This window comes from Pleurodeles waltl, chromosome 4_2, assembly GCF_031143425.1.
Source record: "Pleurodeles waltl isolate 20211129_DDA chromosome 4_2, aPleWal1.hap1.20221129, whole genome shotgun sequence".
NCBI classification, from domain to species: domain Eukaryota; kingdom Metazoa; phylum Chordata; class Amphibia; order Caudata; family Salamandridae; genus Pleurodeles; species Pleurodeles waltl.
This window is the reverse complement of record NC_090443.1, coordinates 842,218,462-842,237,807: the sequence shown is the minus strand read 5'-3', so window position 1 is coordinate 842,237,807 and position 19,346 is coordinate 842,218,462. Positions and strand designations below refer to the sequence as shown.

At 43.7% G+C, this 19,346-nt stretch overlaps 1 protein-coding gene across 5 annotated transcripts in view; it reads right to left on the bottom strand.

Moving 5' to 3' along the window:
- FGGY (FGGY carbohydrate kinase domain containing) overlaps positions 1-19,346 on the bottom strand; it is a 1,529,104-nt gene that overhangs the window by 1,302,632 nt on the left and 207,126 nt on the right. For all 5 annotated transcript variants that reach the window (XR_011202985.1, XM_069232576.1, XM_069232575.1 and 2 more), the window contains exon 3: positions 5,534-5,645. Coding sequence is in view for 4 of the 5 variants with exons in the window: in XM_069232576.1 (XP_069088677.1) it covers positions 5,534-5,645 (112 nt within the window). In the remaining variant the exon portion in view is untranslated. The remainder of the gene's footprint in view (positions 1-5,533; positions 5,646-19,346) is intronic.

Sequence of the window (19,346 nt, the reverse complement as noted above, 5' to 3'; positions counted from 1 at the left end):
AAAGTGGGGTCGATTGGATTAGTGTGAGTTGGACTGGATAGATATAGGATGGCTTGGGTTGAATGGGGTAGTTAAGGATTGAAATGGATTGGGGTGAAGTGGATTGGATTGGAGTGGGATGGATTGGAGTGTGGTGGATTAAGGTGGATTGGATTGGGGTGGATTGGACTGGAGTGGGGTGGACTAGATTGTAGTGGGTGGCTCGGATTGGAGTGGGGTGGCTTTGAATGGAATGAGATGGCAAAGATTTCAGTGGGGTGGATTAGATTGCATTGGGGTGGATTAGATTGCATTGGGGTGGATTAAAGTGGGGTCGATTGGATTGGTGTGAGTTGGACTGGATAGATATAGGATGGCTTGGGTTGATTGGGGTAGTTAAGGATTTAAATGGATTGGGGTGAAGTGGATTGGATTGGAGTGGGATGGATTGGAGTGTGGTGGATTAAGGTGGATTGGATTGGGGTGGATTGGACTGGAGTTGGGTGGATTAAGGTGAACTGGATTAGGGTCGGATGGATTAGAGTGGAGTTGTTGCAGTGGAATAGGGTGGGGTGGAATGGATTGGGGTGGGGTGGATTAGAGTGGAGAGGAGTAGAGTAGGGTGGTGTTGGACTTTTGCTTTTGCAGGGTCATCCCCAGACTTTTTTGCCTCCTGCCTCCTATATTTTTCTGACATGTTGCTGTTGGCTTTTCAACTCTGAGCACTTTACCACTGCTAACCAGTGCTAAAGTGCATATGCTCTCCTGTTTAAATTGTATGTAAGTGGTTTATCCATGATTGGCATATTTGATTTACTAGTAAGTCCCTAGTAAGGTGCACTAGAGGTGCCAGGGCCTGTAAAACAAATGCTACTAGTGGGCCTGCAGCACTGGTTGTGCCACCCACATAAGTAGCTCTGTAATCATGTCTCAGACCTGCCACTGCAGTGTCTGTGTGTGTATTCTTACACTGTAAATTCGACTTGGCAAGTGTACCCACTTGCCAGGCCTAAACCTTCCCTTTCCTTACATGTAAGGCACCCCTAAGGTAGGCCCTAGGTAGCCCCAAGGGCAGGGTGCAGTGTATGGATAAGGTAGGACATATAGTAATGTGGTTTATATGTCCTGACAGTGAAATACTGCCAATTTCGTTTTCACTGTTGCAAGGTCTGTCTCTCTCTCATAGGATAATATGGGGGCTACCTTTAAATATGATTAAAGTGTAGATTCCCCTAGAGAGTAGATGGACATGTGGAGTTTGGGATCCCTGAACTCACAATTTAAAAATACATCTTTTAGTAAAGTTGATTTTAAGATTGTGAGGTTGGAAATGCCACTTTTAGAAAGTGAGCATTTTCTTGCTTAAACCATTCTGTGACTCTGCCTTGTTTGTGGATTCCCTGTCTGGGTCAGTTTGACAGTTGGGTTGTTTTTCACCTCACACCAGACAGTGACACAAAGGGAGCTGGGGTGTGATCTGCATTTCCTGATTAGCCATCTCTGCTAGGAGGGAGGGGTGGAGTGGTCACTCTCATCTGAAAGGACTGTGCCTGCCTCTGACAATGCTGTCTCCAGCCCCCTGGTGTGTGTCTGAGGCCTTGCCTGGGCAAGGCAGGATTTCACAAGAAGGTGTGAGTCCCCTTTGAAGAAAGGTGACTTCAAAGACTAAAATGGGTATAAGAAGGGCACCCAAACTTACAAACTGCAGAAACACTTCTGGAATCAAGGGGAACCTCTGCCTGGAGAAGAGCTGATCGCTGAGGAACAAGTGCTGCCCTGCCTGTGACTGTGCTTTGTGGAGCTTTCCTGCAGTGCTGCTTCTGCCAGAGTAAGAGGGCAAAGACTGGACTTTGTGTGCCTTCCATCTTGAAGAAGAAATCTCCAAGGGCTTGATGTAGAGCTTGCCTCCTGTTATTGAAGTCTCAGGGATAGCAAAGACTTCTTCCTGCCAGCACCTGGAGTCTCTGGAGAGACCCCTACTCTGCTCTGTGGTGCCCTTCCAGTTCCTGGGACCCTGAAAGGAGAGGCTGGCAGCCTAAGGACAAAAATACACGCACCGAGCGCCGTGCGGAGAAAAGATCGACGCGAATCCGATCGCGGCTGAGAAAACGACGCGACGCCGGCTCCGCAGCTGAGAAACGACGCCGCAGGAAACGCGACGGGAGAATCGACGCCCGGAGCAGGAGAAACGACGCGCAGCATCGCTGACGAAGGCTGAGAGATCGCAACCTGCGCCGCGGGACTTTCGGACCGTCGCGTGGCTGGCTGTTTCGACGCGCATCGCCGTGCCGGGTTATTTTCGACGCACACCGCCCGTGCGGGGTTATTTTTGCCGCAAACCAGGTACATTTTCACGCTAGCAGCGCTAGTGTGTTGTTACAACTACCTAAAAGACTCTTTTTATTTTAAACCTTTTAAAAATCATAACTTGACTTATGTATGTTGGATTTTTGTCGTTTTGGTCTTGTTTTGTTTAGATAAATATTTCCTATTTTTCTAAACTGGTGTTGTGTCATTTTGTAGTGTTTTCATTAAGTTACTGTGTGTGTTGGTACAAATACTTTACGCCCAGCACTCTGAGGTTAAGCCTACTGCTCTGCCAAGCTACCAAGGGGGTAAGCAGGGGTTAGCTGAGGGTGATTCTCTTTTATCCTAACTAGAGTGAGGGTCCTTGCTTGAACAGGGGGTAACCTGACTGTCAACCAAAGACCCCATTTCTAACAGGTGGTTTGGATTGGATTGGGGTGGGTGGATTGGAATGGAGTGGGTGGATTGGAATGGAGTGGAGTGGGTTGGACTGGAGTGGGGTGGATTAGGCTGGAGTGGGGTGGATTAGATTCCAGTGGGGTCGTTAGGGTGAGGTGGGGTAGATTGAATTGAGGTGGGATGATTGGATTGGGGTGGATTGGAGTGGAGTGGACTGGGATGGGGTGGATTTTATTTGGAGTTGGTGGATTGGATTGGATGGGGCGAATTGGATTGGAGTGAGGTGAATTGCAGTGAATTGGATTAGAGAGGGTAGATTGGATTTGAGTGAGTTGGATTGGAATGGGGTGGATTGGATAGGAATGGGGTCGGGTGGATTGGTCTGGGTGGAGGTGAATGAATTGGGATGGGGTGGACTGGACAGAGTGGGCTGGATAGGATTGGGTAGAGTGGGGTGGATTGAGTGGAGTTCTATGGATCGGAGTGGAATAGGTTTGATTGGGGTGGTCTACATTGGAGTGGGGTGGATTGGAGTGAAGTGGGGTGGATTGGAGTGAAGTGGGGTGGACTGGAGTGGAGTGGATTGAAAGGGGTGGACTGGATTGGAGTGGGGGGTTTGGGTGAAGTTTGGTGGATTGGCTTGGGGTGGACTGCAGTATGGTGGTTTGGGCTGGAATGGAATGGGGTGGATGTTTTGGAGTGTGGTGGGTTGGACTGGAGTTGGGTGGATTAAGGTGGTATTGAATGGATTAGAGTTTGGTGTATTGAACTGCATTGGGGTGGATTAAGTGGGGATTAGAGTAGGGTGGGTGGACTGAATTGCAGTTGGATGGATTGGGTTCTGATGGACTGGACTGGATGAGGTGGATAGAAATGGGGTGGAAAGGATTTAAGTGGGTGTATTAGAGTAGGGTGGATTGGATTGGGCGGACTGGAATGTGGTAAATTTAACTGGAGTGGGGTGGACTGGATTGGATTGGGGTGGGTTGGATTGGAATGGGATGGGTTGAATTGAATTGGAGTGGGTGGATTGGAGTGGTGTGGATTAGATTGGGGTGAGGTGGGGTGGACTGGACTTGAGTGGGGTGGATTGGACTGGAGTGGGGTCGACTGGATTGGTGTGGGGTGGATTGGGTTGGATTGGGGTGGATTGTGGTGGACTGGACTGGAGTGGGGTGGACTGGATTGGGGTGAAGTGGATTGGAGCGGAGTACATTGGATTGGGAAGGATGGGAGGTAGATGGATTGGGTTGGTGTGGGTGAAATTGTTTGGATTGGAGTGGATTGGAGTAGCATGTATTGTGGGGGGTGAGGTGGGTTGGATTGGGGTGGATTGGAAGGGGCAGATGTATTTAGTGCAAATTGGACTGTGGCAGACTAGAGTGGGGTAGACTGGATTGGGAGGGATAGGTGTGGGGTAGACTGGGTTGGGATGAGCTGGGATGAATGAAGTGTGGTGGTCTGGAGTAGATTTCATTGGGGTGAGTGTTTGGATTAGAGTGAGGTGGATTGTGGGGTGGACTGGAGTGAGATGATTAGAGTAGTCTGGGGTGGATTGGAGTTGGATGGGTTGGATTTGATTGAATGTGGTTTATTGGACTGGTGTGAGGTGGAATAGACTGGAGTGGGGTGGATTGTATTGGTCTGGGATGGATTGGATTGATCTCCAGTGGATTTGATCGGTCAAGAGCAAAAGCAAAACAAAGCATGAGTGCAAAGTGAGGCTTGGCAAAATAAAAGAAAGTTAACTATAGAAAATAAAACTATGCAATTTTGTTCATCCTGCTCAGCACCTTTTTGCCAGTCACACGCATTCTGTTTGCAGGGCACTAGAAGTTAATACCTCAAACAAATCAGGAGCAGCGGACAGGCACTGATTAAGTTGAATCAATCAGTGCTTGGTCCCTGCTCCACAGAAAGGACAGAAATAAGGGTAGGTCTGCGGCTACCAATTACGAGGCTGTAAAGAAGTGTGCCATGCAAGCCAACAAATGGTAAGCAATGGGTGGGCTCTAAGCCCTTTTTTGTTAACAACATTGTCCTGCAAGAAAGGCACATGCATTTTTAGTTAATAGGCCAGTCGACTTTATCCAATCACAATCCTAGGTTCTCATTCTGAAATATTCAATACTCTTGGCGTAAAAAATACTTGTGTTGCTTTTAATATGAATGATGTACAATGATTAGGAAGTGATAGAAATGTAAGTTCAGCCTCATTATGGAACCTAAACAAAATCGGTATCTCAGGGGGTTTCGCAAGCGAAAACTAGAGCTTTTTACCCCACTGGAAAAATCCTACTGCATGCAAAAGTATATATTGAGCTCATGGCAATACCACTGTGCCACAGTGGAGATGAGGAAGCAGATGGTATTCAAATGCACTGTGGGCGCTGCTGAATTCAGCAGAACGTAAACATCACACCACCTGCACTGTGTGAAAATGTGTGGTGATAACATTACCACACACCGATCACGTGCAGTCAAGTTTCATGAACAGAGAACACTGAAACAGATTGTAGCAGGGGCATGCATGAAACCCGTGACAGCAGAATATACAGGCACGCGCTCATGATGGTACTATCACTGTCATGATCTACAATAGAGTACAAAGGAAGTCAGGTGTTTCCCTTTCTTTGCAGTACACCTGAGCAACCACAAATCATAGCATCTCAGGCTTATAAGAAAAACAACTTTCGCTCAAAATAAAAACAAATAAAACACCGAAGGAAACACACATAAGCTAGGTGCAAAGAAAGCTTTCTTTTACGGACCCGTGCTTAATCAGCGCTCAATTCTTTTCACAACAGATAGCTGCAATCTGAGCTATTGTATGAAAACCTTACAGTACCTTCAATGTTGACTGCTAGAGGTCGAAACTGCTTGTCTAATACAACTAGTGAACATGTCGCATCGAAGCCAAGTCCTCTAACGTGCCCGGGGTTTATCCCCTCCATTACTTTCTGTAAAAGGAAAAAAACAACAGAAACATCTTTGTTCAATCTAACTTGGTTTAGACAATTGCCATGAAAAGCTTGTATTCAATGTACAGATTTAAAACAAGTTGATGCTTACACAATTAAACTATAAAGGTAATTTTAGAATAAGACAATAAATGATCTCAGCTAACAGCTATGTCAAATATGTCATATTAATGAAAAGATCGATAGTTGCACTTAGACTTAAAGATGATATTTAAAAAACTGTTTACGAAGCTGTGTGAGCAACCTACTAAGAAAAAATAGGGCACCTCTACAGAATATTTTTTCCTGAAATTTGCACGTGGCAAAATACATTTCATATTGATGTCATCTATATCCTCAATACATCAGCATATCTGACAAGCTTTTTAAATGCTGATACACAATGTTAGCAATTCATTAACCTTTACATCTGGCAGATTAGAAAGCTGGACTCCAGACTCACCCAAGGATTCTTTTCTCAACATTATAGACCACTTTTCAAGGTACCAAGATGGTCAGCCCAAAGAAGCCTTCTGAATAAATGTGTTTATTTAGCAAGGAACTACCACGCGGGAGAAAATGAGGCTTTCAAATTGACTCTTAAGTGCTCCAATCCTTCCACAACAATGTTGCTGACTTATTTTGCTTCTTTTAAAGTTCCAAAACTGATGAAATCTTGTCAATACTGTAATAGCCGAGGGCTTGAAATATTTGTACAGGAATCCGCTGCTTTTCAGGTCGATTCATGCTTCAAATATGCCATATTCAGACAGAAATACCTACCATTTTTTATTTATCTAAAATTTCCCATGAGCTTCTACGCAGCTTTTATTGCATGAACAATAGCAGAGCTAGGTAGTTGCATCCCTCCATTTAAGCACTTACTCTCCAGTTTATTTAGATCAATGTTATCAGATTTCTCTACTCTGATAACACTGCATGCTTAAGTTTATTCCACCATATTGAACGATTCCAGCTGTCGAATATTCCTTGCTCAAGAACTAGTTTAATTCAACTCTAGTAAAATTCTAATGAATTAAAGAGTAATGAAGATTGTTCCAGCGATTATCACTTACCATAGATGGAGAATCTACACAAAAAACTATGGCCCCGTTTGCTTACCACAGTGAATCCTTAATCCCAGATGTCCATAACGTGTGGCAGATACTTATGGACAGCTTCAATTGTATGCTATTCAGAACATCTATTTCGTCACCTCATAGGATACCTGATTTTGAGAAGAAACTTAATACCTGTTTTTTTCCAACAAAGCTTTGGCATCACATACTGTACAGATCTCTGCCACTGTAGCACCTTTAGGCCGAGATAATTTATGTAGGACACAAACATTCACCTTCGCACATTCCAACTAGGAAAAAGGGGGGATTGATTTACACAATGTGCTACATAAAAATTCAAAATGGTCCGAAATAGCACACTATGAACTCATGTCTTGAGCACAATATTTGGATATATGAGTCTACCTTACTAAATCACTAAAAGTATACTTGTTAAATAATATATTTAAATACTATAATTATCAGTCTCTACCTAAACTGAGTGCTCTCTTTCTAACAATCAGATCATCACTAACACATTATAAGAAGCAATCAACCTATACATATGTTCTTAAGAAAAGAACAGCTACTTATAAAATGCTTGAGAGACTCCCAAAACTGGAATATAACTTCCCGCCACGGGATCACTGATTATTTTTCTAAATCCTATTGGTAGCCTGTAAAACTCTGATTTTTATTGCTAGATTGTCACCATTAACCAGCCTGTGCTCATAAATAAAATGAGAGTGCTGCATGAACTTGTTAATGATCTTCACTCTTGTGCCACAGGTGGACATATACATTTTTGAGGTATCCAAATTCCTCTTTATCACCCTGTTGTAACTGCTGTTGGGGCTCCTCAGGCAACTTCAGCTTCCTAATCTCTTAGAACAGTATCTTTGATATACAAGTGTAGCCTTTCTCTGTATTGCCGTGTTTGGATCATCAAAGTAATGAAAGTTAGTCTGAAGGTAAAGTAGGGAAAGCGAAAACTAAAGCAATCCATATATCTTTGTAGTGCATTGCACAAAGTATTTTGTATTTATAGAGGAAACTCATTTTTCTAAGTATGAGCTAAATCAAGAGTCCTAATAATATAAAAAACACCATGAGTTAGGCTTCCCAATTTAGAATCAATCAGAGATACTATATAATAATTTAAGAGCCACCACTAAACCAACATCACCATGAAAAAACAAAGGCAATGAGCATGTTACATGTTCCAAAAAAAGAGAACCTGAATAGATGTATTTGTCATGATTAGGGTATATATAGCTTCCACATAAAACATTTAGGCCACATTAGATTCTTTCAACCATTCCCATCTACCTCCTTTGTCACCAGATGATTCAACTGGCTGGATATGAAAATTCATAACCAAGATAACTACCCCATGGACACTTGTTGATTGTGAAGACGCGGCCCCATTAGCAACCTACAATTGATCACAAATCTACCAATCAAGCCACTGTGGCTTGGAATTTGCATTTATCAGAAAATTAGAGACAAATGAGTCAGAATATGCATATAGCGCACACTACAGATCACTATGGGTCAACATGGAACACATATTAAATCAAAATCTTTAACTTAAGTTCGCTTTTAATGTGCTTATTTAGTGATCATTACATCTTCTAAGTAAACAATTAAAGTGCTTTTATCAATGTTTTCCATTTTCCCCTTTTCAAACCAACTACTTTCACTGAAGCACTCTCAGCTGAGAAATCTTAACAGTTTGCCTAAACCACAAAGAATCCAAGTATCCAGTACAGGCCCTGCCTATTTACCTCGCTGCAATGTGCAGAACAGCTCATACCTTCCACTCTTGTCCTGAATGCCTTCCAATTACGTAAGATTAACAAGATGAAATTTGAGTGTAAAATAGCATACCAAAGAAGCAAGTCGCAGACTGGCATCAATCTCTTGGGAAGAAGCAGCATAATCATTTAAGGTGTTAAGACATTTTATCGATTATGGCAAACTTGAGACAACTGAGAGACAGAAATGTGTTCAACCTCCAGCCTAGCCTAGTACGGAAGAATAACCATAGCATTAGCACAGAACACTAATATCATCCCACACAACTGGATACACCACAAAGGTTGCTTTACTTGAGAACAAAATTCCCAAACATAAGGAAATGTTTGGGAAAACATATATGAGTGAGATCTGATTAATGAAGCACATAACAGGCTTTTTGGAATAATACACAAGTGTTGGGTTGGAGCTCCAATCTTTCTACTTTCTCAGGAACATGAAGAGAATTAATATTATCTTCTTTGTCTTCTCTCTAAGTCCTCCATCTTTTTCTGAAGAGGTTTAACATAGCTCACTACAGCAAAATTGGCTTTTGCTTCCAAATCATCAAGTTAAGATACCAGCAATGTGAGGTGTTGCCTGAGCACATGATTATATTTGAATATGCTTCATATAAATGTAAAATACAGGAGTTAATAAGTAGTCTGAATATCCCTTTATATCTGGGTGTGAACTTCCACTTGAGATGGATCAGCTGGTTTAGCTTTCTCAACATAGTGTGGAGGGTCTGAAAGTAGCGGCCTTGAGATATTTTGGTGGGAAATTTCTACTAAAATTTAAAAGGAGATCCCTTTTCCATTGATCCCTTATGCCCTTGGCTTTGATGTTTTACAGCTATGTGATCTGAAGACTTTCCAAACCTGTTTTCGCATTCAGATGCTGCAAGTTTTGTAATGTGTGTTTTCTTTTTGTTTTTTTTATAGCCAACCAATTGAGTTTTGGATTTCCTTAAAGAACAAATCTGTGTTACAATCAGTTTACTACACAGATGGTTGGAAAATGTAGGAAATTGGGTTACTGGGTGGGGGACGGGGGTGATAAAACCTTACTCAAGCAGCAACCACAATTTTTGTCGAGGCGAAGTCACAAGCATCCCTAAATTAACCTGTGCTCTGGTAGATTGTCACACAAGCAGTCAGGTTTAACTTAAAGGCAACATGTAAAGTATTTATGCAGCACTTCAAACACTAATAAAGAAAGCACAGAAACACAAGAAACATCACACAAACATCCAATCAGTACAACCAGAGGTATGCAATTTTAAAAATATATGTAAAAATAATGCCTAAATGCACAAAGCACCAACTGTGGTTATCTGGTAGCTCCAGGCCTGCAGAAAGTCTCAAGTTCAGACTGACTCCATTGGACCACGGTGGGATACAGAGATTAAGTTAGGTCCACAAAACAAAGTAACTTAAATACTAGTCAAAGAGCGTTGCAAGATCTTGCACAGAGGATGCGTCAAGTAGTGGCAGTTCTGCTGAGCTGCAGCTGGAGAGGCACAGTTCTGCATTGAGGATGCATTGTGGAGCTGCGTTTCCGAGAAGCTGCAGGCTGCAATGCGAGGTCCTGCGTCACGGATGTGTGGCACAGAGGCAGCTCGGATGTGGAGGTGCAGGGAGATGGCTCTGCCCAAAAGACCACAGCTGGGCTGGCAGAGCACCTTCAGGGGCACTTCCAAGGCTCCTGGACTGGGGGCAAGACTCACAGCAGTCAGAATACATATGCTGGTTCAAGGTGGTTGGAGCCTTTTCTGTCCCTGGGGCTCTGATCAGAAGGCCAGCCACCTACCCTTGGAATCACTCTGATGGTCCTGTTTTCAAGATGCTGGTCTAGTCCTTTTCATTCTGGCTGCAGAGCAGCAACGCAGCAGCCCTTCTCGCAGTAAAGCAACACAGCAGTTCTTTTGAATCTTTTACAGGTCCTGAAGTGTACTGAGGAGTTGAGTCTTAAAGTTCACTACTTATCCTTGGTGTCAGCTTTGAAGTAGGAAAACTTTCTAGAGGCTTCCACCCCAATAGTGTTTGGAATTCCCTTCCACCCTGCCCCATCGCCAGGGACACATAAGACATGTGTGAAACCCTTTGTGAGTGTACTAAGGAAGAGCCTTTGTGATTTGCAAGTAGATGACAGCCCGCCTCCCCCATCAAATCATAGATGCCCTATCCCTTTGTCTCACTGTCTGGGAGAAAAATACAAAGACCAACTGCCAGCTACACCTAGTCTAGTGAGCCGGGATACATGCACCACATGGTCAGGGCAAGGAAATGTCAATTCTCTAAAAGAGGAATATTCAGAATTGCGACTTAAAATCCAATTTTACCAGGGTTTTTAATTACAATTCTTTAGATATCAAACTCGACATTCCCACTTGCTTCTAATTGAAAGTTATCACTTATTTAATAAAATGAGCTAACACAATGTGATTCTATGGGAAAGGTAGGCCTTGCAGTCGCCGCCCCCTCAATCGCTCACCTTCTCCGACTACATCCTACTCGGCGACCTCAACTTCCATCTTGATACCCACGATGACCCCAACACCACAAACCTCCTAGACAACATTACAACACTCGGCCTGAAACAATTCGTCAATGTACCCATCCACAGAGCCGGACTCAATCTTGACCCCATCTTCTCAGCAGGGAACAACATTACCACCTCTCACACCTCCGAACACCATTGGACTGACCACAAGGGCATCCACTTTACCTTCACAAAGAACACTGCATGCCACTATGCCCCTGCCCCCTCAGCAGACACTGGGGCAAAGTTACAGAAGCACAACTCACCAATGCTCTCAACCACTCTGACGCAGCGGACGCTAATGAAGCCGCAAGCAATCTACACCTTGGCTTATAGGAATGTGTCAACAACATAGGCCCCCTAATGAAAGCTCCATCAAAACTGACATAGCAAAACACATAAATGGTTTATGGAAGACCTACAAGAATCCAAATGCTCCTACAGATGACTGGAATGGAAATGGAGGAACAGCAAATCAACCGAAGACCGCACAACCTACAAGAATGCAGTCACCATGCATCACCAGAACATCAGAGCCACCAAAAAAGCCACCATTCACAAACGCCTCAGCACCAAAACTCACAACAGCAAAGAGCTCTTCACCGTCGTCAAAGAGATCACGGACCCCGGGACAGACACCTCATCCATCGCTCAGCTCCCAAGACCTCTACAATGTCCTTGCCACCTTTTTTCACCAAAAATCCAGGACATTTACGAAGGCTTCATCAACCTGCTGCTCAAGAAACCCACCGCCAACTCAAGACAGCTGAGAGACCCATCTCTGCTCCCTTTCCCAGCCAAAGTAACTGAAAACGCCATTAACCAGCAACTCACCAAATTCCTCGAGACACACCAAATCCCAGACCCATCACAATCCGCATTCAGATTTTGGCATTTTACTGGAACATACCCCATTTTTACTATTTTTTGTGCGTTCAGCCTCCTTCCAGTTAGTGACAGAAATGGGTGTGAAACTAATGCTGGATCCCAGACATCTAAAGATTTTGGAAAAGTAGACAAAATTCTGAATTCAGAAAGGGGTCATTTGTGCAGATCCTTCAAGGTTTTCCTACAGAAAGTAACGGCTAAAATAAAAAAATATTGAAATTGAGGTGAAAAGTAGAGCCATTCCTGTCCACGTTTTCTACTATAACTTTTTCCAGGTATGGCAGATTTTTTTAAAGCAATATAACGTTGAGTCTGCTGGACTCCTCTGGTTTTGTAGGTTCCCAGAGACAATAAATGAGCTACACCTTGCAATGTATTTTCATTGCATACCGGGTATACAGCAATTCATTTGGTGAAATATAAAGAGTGAAAAATAGGTATCAAGGAAACCTTTGTATTTCCAAAATGGGAACAACATAAGGTGTTGAGAAGCAGTGGTTATTTGCACATCTCTGAATTCCGAGGCCCCCATATTAGCATAAGAATTACAGGGCATTTCTCAAATAGACGTCTTTTTTTACATACTTTCTTACATTTGGAAGGAAAAAAATTATAGAAAGACAAGAGGCAATAACACTTGTTATTCTATTCTGTGTTCCCCCAAGTCTCCTGCTATAAATGGTACCTCACTTGTGTAGGTAGGCCTAGTGCCTGCGACAGGAAATGCAATATGGACACATCACATTTTTACATTGAAATCTGATGTGTTTTTTGGAAAGTGCTTACCTGTGGACTTTGGCCTCTAGCTCAGCAGACACCTAGGGAAATCTACCAAACCTGTGCATTTTTTTTTAAACTAGACACCTAGGGGAATCCAGTATGTGGTGACTTGTGGAGTTCTCACCAGGTTCTGTTACTCAGAATCCTTTGCAAACCTCAAAATTCCGCAAACACTTTTCCCTCACATCTCGGTGCTGCAAAGTTCTGGAATCAGAGAGGAGCCACAAGTTTCCTTCCACCGAGCATTGCCCCAAGTCTCCCGATAAAAATTGTACCTCACTTGTGTTGGTAGGCCTAGTGCCCGCGACAAGAAATACCCTAAAACACAACATGGACACATCATATTTTTCTTATGAAAACTGACCTGTTTTTTGTAAAGTGCCTAGCTGTGGATTTTGGCCTCTAGCTCATCCGGCACCTACGAAAACCTAGCAAACCTGGACAATCCTCAAAAATAGACACCTAGCGGAAACCCAGGATGGGGTAACTTTTGGCACTCTCACCAGGTTCTGTTACCCAGAATCCTTAGCAAACCTCAAAAGTTGGCAAAAAAATACTTTTTCCTCGCCATAAACGTCCTTCTACCCAGCATTCCCCCACATCACCCAATAAAAATGGTTCCTCACCTGTGTGGGTAGGCCTTGTGTCCGCAACAGGAAATGCCCCAAAACACTACATGGACACATCAAAATTATAAATTACAAAACCACCTGTTTTTGCAGGGGAACACCTGCGTTTTTGGTCCTGGGCTCAGCAGCAATCTAGGGAAAGCTACCAAACCCAGACATTTCTGAAAACTTGACACCCAAGGGTGTACAGGGGTTGTGACTTGCGTGGATCCCCCCCAGTGTTTTCTTACCCAGAATCCTCAGCATACCTCAAATTTAGCTAAAATAAATCACATTTTTCCCACTTTTCTGTGTGGGATCACCACACCAGCACAATTTTCCTACCGCCCATCGTTCCCCTCAGTCTCTCGATAAAAATGATACCTCACTTGCGTAGGTGGGCCAACTGCCTGTAACAGGGAAGAGCCAAAAACAAGTCGAAAATGAGGGTGAACCAAAGCGGGTCCAAAAGGGCAGTTTGAAAAAAAGTTTTTGGGGCTGACAAGTTGGGCAGAATTTTTATCAGTATAGATGCGACAATGCTGGGTGGTAGGAATTTTGTGGATTCTTGCAGATTCCGGAAGGTTCTGTACAAAAATGTGGGGGGAAATGTGTGATTCCAAGTTGGAGGTTTGTAGGGCATGGTGGGTAAGAAAAGGGTACGGGCTGCATGTGAAGCACACCACCCTGGACTCACCCAGATGTTTAGTTTTCAGATGTGTCTAGGTCTTGTAGATTTTTCTAGATGGCAGCATTCAAGTGGGACAATTCTGATAGTTAGCCAAGCTCTCTTAGCCCAAATGTAACCAAAACCCAAAATAATCAAATGTCCTGTTGCTTGCTGTTGGGAGAAGATATTTTAGTGTGCGAGAGGAGAGCTGAAAAACTGTTACCCCCTTCAGTTGGGGTTGGGGCATAACCATGCCCATTCTGTATGTAGCCACCACCCCACCCAACTTTTTTTATTTTTTATTCCCTGGCATCTAGTAGGCTTTCTGCGCCTCCCCCCCCCTCCCCTCGCCCAGGGAGTGGATCCAGAGAAATTGCCCCATCTGCCCATCGGTGGGCAGAACAACTTTGTCCCCATTTATTTGGGGTGGGGGTATGGCCATATCCCCACCCTCTTATTTTGAAAATAAATTCTTCTCCGGTGTCTAGGGGCAGATGGCCCTTACAAAAATAGGCCGATCTGCCCACAAGGAAGGCAGAAATGGCCAACAGTATTGTGCCCCCATGGGGAGCTGCTCCCCAAACAAAACACACACACCAATCCCTGGTGCCTATGTGGTTTATCAGCTTAATATAAATAAGCCGATCTACCCCCAAAGGGGAGCAAAAATGCCCTAAAATTAATTTGCCCCCCAGGGGAGAGACCCTTGCCTAGGTGGTCGCTCCCTGTCTGTAAAAATGATTTAAAAACAAAAATACCTGGTGCATAGTGGATTCTGCCCCCCTTGGGGGCAGATCAGCCTAATTAAAATAGGCCAAATCTTCCCGCGAAGGGGGGCAGAAATGGCCTAAAGTAAATTTCCCCCCCAGGGGAGAGACCCTTGCCTAGGTGGTCGCTCCCTGTCTGTAAAAAATTATAAAAACAAAAATACCTGGTGCATAGTGGATTCTGCCCCCCTTGGGGGCAGATCAGCCTAATTAAAACAGGCCAATCTGCCCCCGAGGGGAGCAGAAATGGCCTAAAATAAATTTGCCCCCCAGGGGAGCTACGCTTTCCTAAAGGGTCGCTTCCCACCTGTAAAACAATACAAAAATAAAATTAGCCCTGGTGCTTAGGGGCTTCTGCCCCCCGCAGATTGGCCTAATTAAAATAGGGCGATCTGCACCCAGGTGGGGGAAGAAAAGGGGGAAGAAAAGGCCTAGTTTAAAAAAAAAAAAACTTTCCTTTCATGTCTCTCTGAACTCCCCCCCACTCCCCGATCGGAAGAGAAATGCAGGCATTTCTCTTCCGGTCACAATGGGGACAACCTCTGATGAGGTCAGCACGCGATCGCGTGCTGATGTCATCAGGCGTCACTGGGGTGGGGATCGGGGTAGAAGGGGAAGCGTTTCCACCTTCCATCCCAGCCCAGGGGAGGAGGGTGGTAGGCCCATGGGGGAGCACTAGCACTATCCCTGTGGACCGGGTCCAGGACTTAACGGTTACGTCCTTGGCATTTGAGCGGTTTAGCTGAGGAGGTAACTGTTACGTCCTTGGCACCCAAGGGGTTAATTTGACTGAGATGTTTATGTCTTCTTTGAAAAGGATGATTTATGCATAGGGTTATTTAGCCTCAAATTAAGTAATATGTAGTTATAAATAATACCAATGAAAACCAGTTGCTTAAAAAAAAAATCACAACCCTGATTCCCATGGGTTTAAGGGTTTCTCTTGTAGCCAGATGGGTCTTTTAGAAAGCTGGCATGTTTCTGCTCTAAACCAAATGTGTCTTTCTGCCTGTGACCAGGGACACATGCATGAGGAATGGCTGTCCTGTGTTTATTTGTGTACAGCTTCAAAACATTGAGACAAAAAAGGCTTAGGTGTGAAATGAGAGGGCCTTCCTGACAGGCTAGTCTGGGGAGAAGTTTTGTCTTGCTCTAATTACACTTTAACAACCACATACAAAGGAACCTGGCAGCAGACCTGCCCTTGTCTTTGGAATTCTAGATAGTTTGAAACCAGACCCAGGGGAATGGGCAGAACTGATCAGAACCATTTTGTTGAGAAGGCCAGGGATTTCACACATTTCCTGGCACCAGGTATAAAAGTGGCACCTTCAGAACCTCTCTTCAGAAGACTCCTGGGCCTATAGAAGATTCAGAAGAAGGGCTGCCCTGCTGTCAGAAGAAGGCAGGTTGGACCTGCTTGTCTTGAATCCCTGATCCCCAGAAGTGACTACATGAGTCAGTTCACTCACCTTCTGTTTGAGCTACAGGGAAACAACAAGATTCCAGAGGCCTCCCTGTAACTCCCCAGCTGACCAGCAGCAATTGGACTTGTCTGGATCTACTTGAGCCCTGCTGCTGGTCTTGGCTGGTGTGAGTCCTGATCATTAAGAGGTGTCCCTCGGGTCCTGGAACGTTGGCTGGCATAAGACTGGACTACTCCAGCAGAAAAGGTGATGATACAGAAGTTGTGGGCTCCACACAACTGAAAAATGACATCTTCGCGCCAGGAATCAACTGTGTGTGACAACCACCAATGCAAAGTTCCAGGGGGACATGGTTTTCATGCTGACAGCGACCATCTGCAATGACTGGTAGTGTGAAGCACCAGCGGAACCTGCTCTTCAAGCTACATTAGCGACCGTCCACAGCACCTGGCCTGCTCTTCACACTGACCTCCTCATGACCCGTGCCAACACAAACAGCAGCTAAAAGCCCTTGACTTGAGCATCCCTTCTAATCATTGAGCTTAACCTCAAGGGTAAGGGAAGCTTGTGCCCTGAATGATGTGCAGTTTTAAAGGATGTAAAAGATGTCCATGGCACCTAAAGCCATATCTGCTCATAATACATTTTGTTATGGATGTTCTAGGTAAAAGTTCAGCATCTGCCTGGGCAATGCTGCCAATCAGTAGAGAGCAATGAGTGAAAGAGAGAATTGAACAAAGGACCACACCTATACTGACCAAGACTGTCAAATGGCTCCCAATCAGCACCTGAAAAACCATCAGACACACTCTTATCAGAAGCAAGCTAGATCTGGGGAGCACTCTCTATAACAGGATCAACAAAAAACTGACCCCAAGACTGCAGACCATTTAGAAATTGTCACCCAGAATCATTCTAAACCTCCTATGCCATATTCACATCACACCATCCCCGAAGGAGCTCCACTGGCTCCCCATACACAAACGAGCACAATTCCAACTCCTCACCCACATTTTCAAGGCACTACATAACACTGGCCCAGTATACCTCAGTAATGGCATCTGCTTTTGCAAACCTTCTAGACAACTCCGCTCTTCTAGACTTGTTCTTCCATTCATCACATGCATACAGAAAACAAGATTCAAGCCTTTTACATAGCTCCTAAAGTGTGGAACAACCTGTTGCTACTTATATGAGCCACCTCGTCATTTCTTAAATTCTGCAAGAAGCTTTTTGATCAGTCACACTAGGCCCTAAGTGTGGCTATACTCACACCTCCTCAGTGTCAAGATACCTTCCTGGGTGATAGTGAGATCTACAAATCAACGTAAAAAAATACCTTCCTGGGTGATAGTGAGCTCTACAAACCAACGTAAAAAAAGTTGAGTGTAACAAAGTTACATATAACATAACATTTAACGTATCATAATAATTAACTTAACATGTAACATAACATAACAAACTGTAATGTGCCTATCTTCACATCCGCCGCAGCTCCCCACCACGGACAGAGAGCACCTTACAACGAATAACCCTTTTCGAACAGGACAACTGTTAGGTTGTTAGTTTTCATATTTCAGGGCTTCAGATCTAATTAAGGGACAAATATTGGCAAAACGGCTGCAGCTTTTTCAAAAAGTGTGATCACAAAAGTATCTTCATAATTAAACTTTGTGCTAAATTCTGACATGTCAATGGTAATTTAACGGCCTGGGAGCTGAGGCAGTCTAGTGTTAGTGCCCAAAAAATGGTAGATTATAAGCAGTAATAAGAGGCGCGTTGTGTATTCAATTATTTGGGTTAATGCCACAAGACCAAAAGTAAACATTTCAGCCTAAAGTAGGCCCTATTGACAAATCTCACAGGCCATGAAATAATTGAAAGGAAAAAGCTTAAGCAGACCACTTTCTTTCAACAAAATGTTATTTCTGATTCTACGTTAAGAGTACAACAGCAGTGCTGGAACAGTTTTTTGAGCAAAGATGCTGGCCAGTGGGATCAGTTTACTGAAATTATTGGTGGTTTTAAACAATCTTTGTTAGTATACACGTAAGATTAGCAGTTGAGCTAAAAACCTCCAACCAGATAGTGTGCTGATCTCCCAAGGTATTTTTAAAAAACAGACTTCAGTGCTCCAATCTTACATACTTATTCCTAAATATATAGTTTAAATGTGGTAGAATGGTATACGGTCATTGTTAGTGAACACATTCTTCAGGCTTGTGGAGCTGAGGTTTTAAGCAAGCATCTTTAAAAAATTGTAGAGATTCTCACCAAACATAGGAGTTGTATGCAGTGTGTTTTTGCCTGTAGCTTGTAAAAAAAGTATTGTGAGTTTGGTAAGCACCCAGTTCTCAATATCCTTATAACACCAACTCAGGCTGCCTAAACAACATCAAGTGACCAATTCAGCTAGTGCGTACTGCATAAATTTAAACAGGCAGTCACTCAATCAGTCTCCCAGTCTGTGAAGATGAGGCAGTCAGCCGTGAACTCTGAAAAAACAGTTGAGTTTAAATAGCATTTATATAACACTTACGACCCCTGATGAGGTGTAGAAGTGCTGTACACCAAGTAGCACGCTACCTGGGAGCCCAAAGCTAGTAGTCAGTCCATTAGTTACTGAGGTTAGTTTTCCATGCTCATTCCATGCATTCACACCAGTAGCTTTGTGGTACATTATTATTATTATTGATATAGATGAGATTAGAGAGGGATATTTGAGAAATTGCTTGTTGGAATCAATACAGTTATGGTTGCCAAAGAGGTTAAGATGGATAGACTTGAGATTTAGAGTAATACAGGACAGGCAGGGAGAAGGGAAGGAGAGGTGCATTTGAAACAAGCATTTGCCAAGCTATTAGTGTTGTAAATTCCCAAATGGACTTTTCATAATTTGAAATTAAAAAGTAAAACAGTTGACATAAGAGAGCCGTTTGAAAGCACCACGCCCGCCATGAGCATGAGCACGAAGGAGAGACACAGAAGGAAAAAGAAGTTTGAAGTCAAACATATTGGCAAACATGCAATTATCCATGTAACAGGGTCGATGGCCAAGGCAGTAGCAAAATTGCCCCAAGGAGGAACAAAAGTACCAATGATAACCAAGGATTTTTGAAAGGAAAGCCCATAAACGAGAGATAGTGATAGGCGTGTGGAGGG